The 8,020-nt window shown below is 44.9% G+C and overlaps 1 protein-coding gene across 1 annotated transcript; it reads left to right on the forward strand.

Moving 5' to 3' along the window:
• The first annotated feature begins 6,134 nt into the window (after positions 1-6,134).
• Positions 6,135-7,696, forward strand: LOC119335293. Its single transcript, XM_037607432.1, has 2 exons — positions 6,135-7,025; positions 7,319-7,696. The coding sequence occupies exons 1-2, from the start codon at positions 6,140-6,142 to the stop codon at positions 7,348-7,350; spliced, it is 918 nt and encodes a 305-aa protein (XP_037463329.1). The 5' UTR covers positions 6,135-6,139; the 3' UTR covers positions 7,351-7,696.
• The last annotated feature ends 324 nt before the right edge of the window (positions 7,697-8,020 follow it).

The raw sequence follows: 8,020 nt of genomic DNA on the forward strand, positions 1-8,020 counted from the left end.
TTGCAGTCCAAAGCAAATTTTAAACTATGCACAAATTTAGGGGGAGCTCTTGCTTATCACATACTTCTCAAAGCGATGATGTTTTTATTCTTATTATCATTTGTCGAAGCTTTTATCTATATGTTGTCATCAATTACCAAAAAGGGGGAGATTGAAAGTGCAACTATCCCTAGGTGGTTTTGGTAATTCATAACAACATATAGCTCATTGAGCTAATGCTATTCCAAGACTATTATTTCAGGAAAGCTCAATGAATGGCATGGCATTGATGATGAAAGTGGACCCCTCAAAATACTAAGGACAAAGGATTGGCTCAAGCTCAAAGGCTCAAGACTCTTCATTTTATATTTTAGTGATCCAAGATCACATTGAGTCTATAGGAAAAGCCAATACTATCAAGGAGGGATGAGGTGTTACTTAATGAGCCTCTTGCTTCATGTGCTTTGTGATATGCTCCAAAACCCTCAGCTACTTTCCCACATCCACAAATGACCTAAACCCAAAGCCAAAATCGGTCACACCGATTCTTTCAATCCGGCGCCACCTATTCCAAAAGTCATAGCCACTGCCACAAACCCTAAGCAAATCGGTCCTACCAATAGGGATCTCGGTCTCACCAAGATGGGATTGTAATCTCTCTGTTTCCCTTCGTAACGTTTCGGTCTAACCAAAGTGAGCGATCGGTCCCACCGAGATTGCAATGTAAACTCTCTGTTTCCCTTTTGTAACATTTCGGTCTCACCGAAAAGAGCAAATCGGTCCCACCGAGTTTACCTGACCAACTCTCTGGAAAGCTTATTACCAAAATCGGTTTCACCGAGTTTGTGTAATCGGTCTTACCGAGATTATGTTATGCCCTAACCCTAACCGAATCGGTCTCACCGAGTTGCATGTCAGTCCCACCGAAAATCACTAACGGTCACTAGGTTTACTAAATCGGTCCGACCGAGTCTGTTGAATCGGTCCCACTGAGTTTGGTATATTGTGTGTAACGGTTAGATTTTGTGTGGAGGCTATATATACCCCTCCACCTCCTCTTCATTCGTGGAGAGAGCCATCAGACTAAACCTACACTTCCAACTTACCATTTCTGAGAGAGAACCACCTACTCATGTGTTGAGGCCAAGATATTCCATTCCTACCATATGAATCTTGATCTCTAGCCTTCCCAAGTTGCTTTCCACTCAAATCCTGTTTCCACCAGATCCAAATCCTATGAGAGAGAGTTGAGTGTTGGTGAGACTATCATTTGAAGCACAAGAGCAAGGAGTTCATCATCAACGCACCATTTGTTACTTCTTGGAGAGTGGTGTCTCCTAGATTGGCTAGGTGTCACTCGGGAGCCTTCGACAAGATTGTGGAGTTGAACCAAGGAGTTTGTAAGGGCAAGGAGATCGCCTACTTCGTGAAGATCTACCGCTAGTGAGGCAAGTCCTTCGTGGGCGACGGCCATGGTGGGATAGACAAGGTTGCTTCTTCGTGGACCCTTCATGGGTGGAGCCCTCTGTGGACTCGCGCAACCGTTACCCTTCGTGGGTTGAAGTCTCCATCAACGTGGATGTACGATAGCACCACCTATCAGAACCACGCCAAAAACATCCGTGTCTCCAATTGCGTTTGAATCCTCCAAACCCTTCCCTTTACTTTCTTGCAAGTTGCATGCTTTAATTTCCGCTGCCTATATACTCTTTTCATGCTTGCTTGAATTGTGTGATGATTGCTTGACTTGTCCTAAGATAGCTAAAATCTGCCAAACTCTAAAATTGGGAAAAGGTTAAGTTTTTAATTGGCCAAGTAGTCTAATCACCCCCTTCTAGACATACTTCAAGGTCCTACAATGAGCAAGTCCAGAGCTGCAAGTTAACAATAAATTTGAATTTCTCATGCTCTTGCACTTCAAATCCATCTTTCCCATTCCACAACACATGACAGAAACCTGATCTCCTTATGCTTTGCTTTAATTTTTTGAAATGTTGGGACATACAGTTCCTTTCCAATTAACTGACTTCCCTCTATTTTCTTGTACCCTCACCATAAATTTGCACCTAATCCACTCAAGCATTGAGACAATAGCAAGGTACCTAGCTAATAGGATGTAGTTGTTGAAAGATTCACACATGTTGTTATCAACTGAATCATAATTGGATCCCAGCTTCATGTAGGCCCTACTCCAATGAACTGGATCAGTGTTCATTATATCTTTTGCACCCTCAACAGTAAATTGTGCTAGCATTGCCCTGTTGTAGTTGAAAATCACTTTGTTTGGTGATTTTGCACATCTCCAAAACCTTTTCTGAAGATCATGGTCTGGGTGTTTTTTCTTCCAATTAGCATATATGTGTCTTGCACACATTCTATGCTCAGCTTTAGTAAAAATGTCCTCCATTGCCCATATAAGTCCCTTTTGCTGATCTGACATAAATACATATCCATCTCCTTGATTGCTTATTTTCAAGTCCTGGTTTATTTTGGCAAGAAACCAGAACCATGACTCATAATTTTCTTTCTCCGGAATAGCCCAAGCAATAGGATACATCTGGTTATTTGCATCTCTTCCTATAGCACACAACATCTGTCCATAGCAAGCACCTTTGAAAAAACAACCATCAAGGCCTATAACTTTTCTACAACCTGCCAAGAAACCTTTCTTCAAGGCATCAAAACACATGTAAAACCTTTGGAATACATATGACCCATCCTTTTCATTTTGGTCCAACTTCACTGCTACTGTGCTTCCAGGATTACTTCTTAGGAGCTCTAACTGATAATTAAATAATTTGGAGTACTCTCCTTCAGTGGAATGCAATAGTTTCTGCATGATCATTCTCTTTGCCTTCTTGCACTATGCAACTGTGACATCAGCAAATAAGTCCTCAAGTATAGTTTTTCTCAAATCTTCTAACTTCCAACTTGGATTTGCTCTTATAAGCCCGCCATATTTTGTAGCAATCACAGATGATGTGACCAGTTTGTTATCTCTTCTTGGAACGCAATGGTGCTCATATACAAAGGTAGACACCTGTAGCCACTTATTTCTACTAGTTTTAGAAGCATAGATCATCCAGTTGCAGCCAGGCCAAGTACACTTTGCACCAACTCTATGATTTTCATCCTTTGTGAAAGCAATATGCACATGCTTCTTAATGACATATTTTATTAGAGCTTTCTTCATTTGATGTCTTCCTATAAAAACCATTCCTATCTCAAATGTAGGCATTTCTGATTTGCTGTCATATTTCTTCCATTCACTTTTCCTTCTCACTAGCTGTGTGGCCCCCTCACCATCACTTTCCTCATCAAAAGAGTAGTCATCATCTGATGACACAACATCATCTTCTATGCCATCCAGCTTCTCATCACTAGACAATCCTTCAATCACATTATTATCTTTGATGACAGGCCCAACAACATCCCCTAATTTCTTTGCTCTCTTCTGCCTCCTAATTTCCCTTACTAATTTCCTTACTTGTTCTGCCTCTGATTCTTCAGCAAAACTGTGCTCTGACAAAGGTTGGTAGTCAATGTCACTTTCATCATCACCTTCTTCTCCTTCTTTTACATTTTCATGTAATACTTCATTAGCACTTGTTCCAATTTCAACATGATCAGCAGATGTATACTCAAATTCAGAAGTAGTTGTTGGGTTCTGTCTTTCAGTAAATTGTGGCATTGTTCCTCTCTGTGGTGTACCTGCTGCTGCTTTGGTCTTTGCAAATTTTGGTTTATTTCCTACTGGAGCCGAAGAAGATGCAACTGGACGTGAAGAAGATGCACCTTGGGCTGCACTTGAAGATGGTGGAGGAGCACATGCACCTTGAGATGCACCTGAAGATGGTGAGGAGCACATGCACCTTGAGCTACACCTGAAGATGTACTTGCTGAAACTGGAGCTGCAAGAGGTACTTTTCTTCTTTTAGTTGTAACTCTACTTGCTCTACTTTTCTTAATCTTCACTGGACTCTCAAATGTAGCAAGAAAGTCATTAGCCTCATTTATTATCCTCAAATTTTCTTCCTCAGCAGCTGTCCTTTTGACACCTACCACAACTTCTGGCTCTGCTCTTTTTTCTGCTAAAGCTGCTACATTTGATAAAAACATCTCATCGACCATGTTTGTCTCCAGAGCATCCACATTTACCAATGCAAATCTGCTACCTTTATGCTTGGAATATGTTTCAGAAACAACCATTGACACATCATCTACTCTGTTTTGCAACTGCTTTACTGCTTGTTCACACAACGACACTTCCTCCACATAGATCTCTGCACATGACCCAATAGGTGTTGCATTCACCATCTTCTCCACACTTGAATCATCAAAAATAAATTGCAAACCCTCACTCAATTTTTTCCCTGGAATAAGCCAGTGCATCTTGTAACTATAATCCCCCATACCATGTCCTCTTTCTACATGATACATGTCCTGAGCATAAGACAACAAAAGCTCAAACTGTAGGTTTTTCCTATCCAGCGGAAAATTAATCATCAGACCTCCCTTGTATACAAGCAATCCATCCATTGTCTCAAATTTGCCAAAATAATGTAGTGACACATACAATATGTCATCTTCATCTGTTGCCTCATCGATAACACCTGCCCAAAAAAACAATCTTTAACTCATTACATAGCTCAGGTCAAGACCTGCCCATAAAAACAACATCTTCCTACGATCTACCCTGCACCTCCACGATTTGCCTGCCATGGCAGCAAAATTGGGTGCCACAAACCCCCTCCTAAGCGCAACTCTGATTTCTCCTAAGCTCAGATCATGCAGTAGATGACTTCGCCGGGCAAAGAAAGGGGGGGCGGTTGACTCACCATCGGGCGATGCAGTACAACTATTGGAGGCCGGCGGCATGGTTGACGCCATGGCGGCGTGGGCGGACGTCGAGGCGTCGGGCGTCGTCATCGTCGTCGAGGCACAGGGACCGAAATCACCTGAATTGGGGGCTGATTGGTCGACCGGCTCCCCCGATCGTTGAAAACACCTGAAATCTGCCAACTCAGCTTGTCCAGTCAGCAAAAGACTAGTCAAAACCACCGAAATCTGGTCCAAAACCACCATGGAAGGAAAGTGATATGGTTTTGGAGAGTTTAGGGGCTGATTGATCCGGTTTTAGACTTTGGGGGGAAATCAGTCCATGGGACAGGGTTTGAGGGGGAAAACGATACTTTTTTTAATAAAAAACCAGAAGAAGTTTTTTTAGGGAACTTAAATTTTAAGTAAAGTACAGAAAAATCTACCGCGCGGCCCAACCCAGGCCTGCAGCCGCACGCTGGCTCCCAATTTCTCCAAAAAAAAAAAGCACGCTGGTTCCCAGCCGAGACGCACACGCCGCCGCGCGGGACCTCCACGAGCGCGTCACCCCGGCGCACCCGCCGAGACTGCTGCGCCGCCGCGAGAAGGGCGGAGGTCGCCAGGGAGAGAGCATCAAAAGGAGGAGAGGGAGGTGGAAGAGGCGCCCTGCCGCCACCGCGGGCAGGCCGCCGGCGGCGCCGGCGACAGAGGAGGACGTGGGTGAGGGGGCTGAGGGTGAGGCGGCGGGAAATCGCCCGGTGAGTCGCGAGAGCAACCCACGGGACGGAGGGAAAAGTGGCGGTGGATTCCTTGGTTTTCACTGTTTCGTTCCCAAATCAGATTCGACCGGGCAGGCATATCCAGTTCTCCCCCGGATTGGATTGGGGTGGGAAGGATCTACATCAGAACGCGGCCGGAGTAGCCGCCGGAGCTGCCGCAGTCTTGGTCTCTTTGATTTGCAGCTCCGGCCGCCCGTGTGATTGTAGTGGACCTGCTCTAAAGCTGAGGTGTTCGTCTCTGTCCATCCACAATGGAAGCTCAAGCTCCAGATTGGTCCGGGCTACCAGCGGACATGTTGATCAGCATATTCCAGTTGCTCGAGTGGCCAGACCTCCTCCGATCAGCCGCCGTCTGCACATTCTGGCAAAAGGCATACTCCACGGTCCGCCGCAGTGGCGTCTGCCCCAGTCGGCAGACCCCCTGCTTACTCTATTGCACCGAGGCCGCCGGTGCGAAGGCTCTTGGCATGTACAGTCTCTCCGAGCGAAAGGCCTACTCCATGCCGCTCCCTGAACCTCCCATCAACAACTGGATTGGCTCATCACACTGATGGCTGGTCACCATGGATGAAAAATCTGATCTGATGCTGCTCAACCCTGTCACCGGTGACAAGATTGCACTCCCTCCCGTGACAACCATGGAGCATGTTAAACCTGTCCTAAACGGTGACGGGGTTCTTGAAGAGTACAAGGTGTCTTTCTACCACGGAAAGCTTCCGAGGGTGGAGAGGACACCATATGTATGTTCATTGGATAGGTGCGGTGAAACCATCTACATAAAGGCGACTTTGTCGTCCGATCCATCGACAGGCGAATGCATTGTCATGCTCATCCATCAGCCGTACTGGCAGCTCTCGTTCGCCAAAGTGGGAGATGCTCGGTGGAACTGGCTCCAAATGCATAGTTTCTATGCAGATTGCATGTACCATGATGGTTGTGTCTATGCAGTGACTGAAGAAGGTGCGATTGATATGTACAATCTAGATGGACCATCCGTCATCCACAGAAGAATTTTACCAGATATGGTTGATATGGTCCAGAGGTACTACATTGTTCAGGCACCATGGGGAGATTTTCTCCAAATCTACAAGAAGCGGGACTGGGATCCTGAACGACCGGTTGGTGAGACATATGCCACCGCTTTCGAAGTGTACAAGGTTGATTTTGTCAAGCAGAAGCGTGTTAAGATGGCAGGGATAGGTGACTATGCGTTGTTTACCGGGAAAAGCACGACATCTTGCTTTAGCGTGAAGGATCATCCAGGCTTGATGTCAAACCATGTATATTATACTCATGATGATCATGAAGATTTATTCGACTGCAAAGATGATCCTCGTGACATAGGGGTGTACAACTTGGAGAACAATACCAGGGCCAAGTTGGTTGATCCTGAACCCTGGAGGACGTGGTTCCCTCCCATATGGTGCACACCCAACCTTGCAAAAGCAGGTATCAGTTGAACTTCCTCTTCAATCTCTACTGCCTCAGATGCTACTTGCTGTATATTTCATTTGCAAGAAGCACCTTTTCTCATTTAGTTTTTAGTGTTTAGAAATATGCTTCTCACAGAATAAGATAAATGCGCTTCTTCTCATTTCATTCTTTCAGTGTTTTGAAATCTGAATCTCACACACAGAATAAGATAAATGCGCTTCCAAACCTTTTGCATTGTCTGAATTTTGTGTTCAGAAATAGCTTCAGCGTGCTAATGTTTGCTAATTAACTGCTCTTCACACTGGCAGGATTTCCAGATGATAATGGTGGGGCGCAATAGGATCAAGTCCGAAGACAACGGCCAATTGCTTCCTGATATTCCGTCTTGTGGCACTCTTTGCCGGGTCCACTATGGAGGGAGATGTTGCCAATGGACTTGACATGTAGCACTAGTCATGTAGTAGTGGCCTTTTTTCTTTGATGATGATGAAGTTCGCCTCTGTGTAATTTGCTTTCGAAGTTTTGAATTTCAAGTGGGCTATGAGTGAACTCATCCCCGGCGTCCGATGTTGTGTCATCTTGTACTACTACTACGGTCTTTGAAATTGACAGAAGCTGGGGCACCCCTTCTCTTCCTGTTACTTTGTACTCCTTTGAACTAAAACCATGACAGATGTTTTGGAACCGAAGCGGTATGCGTTTATATATATTTTCTACAGCTTCACAACTTTCGGATTGTAGATTTTTCTGAATCTGTGCTTGCGCCGTAAGCTGGGAACTGCGAGCATCCGTGTTGCAGACTGTGTATCAGCTGTTTTCTTTAACTGTGGTTCAGAGCAAATACTACCCCCATATAAGTTTTTGTACAGTTGGCGGTGACCACTACACCGTGTGATGAATGCCTAACGCAGCATCAGCCTCGATTTGGTCACTGTTGGTATGGCTATATTCTGCTGTCAGCAAATGTATGACTTCCATCCCTTTGGTGCTCAACTGAACCTGATAATTTT

This window comes from Triticum dicoccoides, chromosome 7B (genome assembly GCF_002162155.2).
Source record: "Triticum dicoccoides isolate Atlit2015 ecotype Zavitan chromosome 7B, WEW_v2.0, whole genome shotgun sequence".
Lineage (NCBI taxonomy): Eukaryota > Viridiplantae > Streptophyta > Magnoliopsida > Poales > Poaceae > Triticum > Triticum dicoccoides.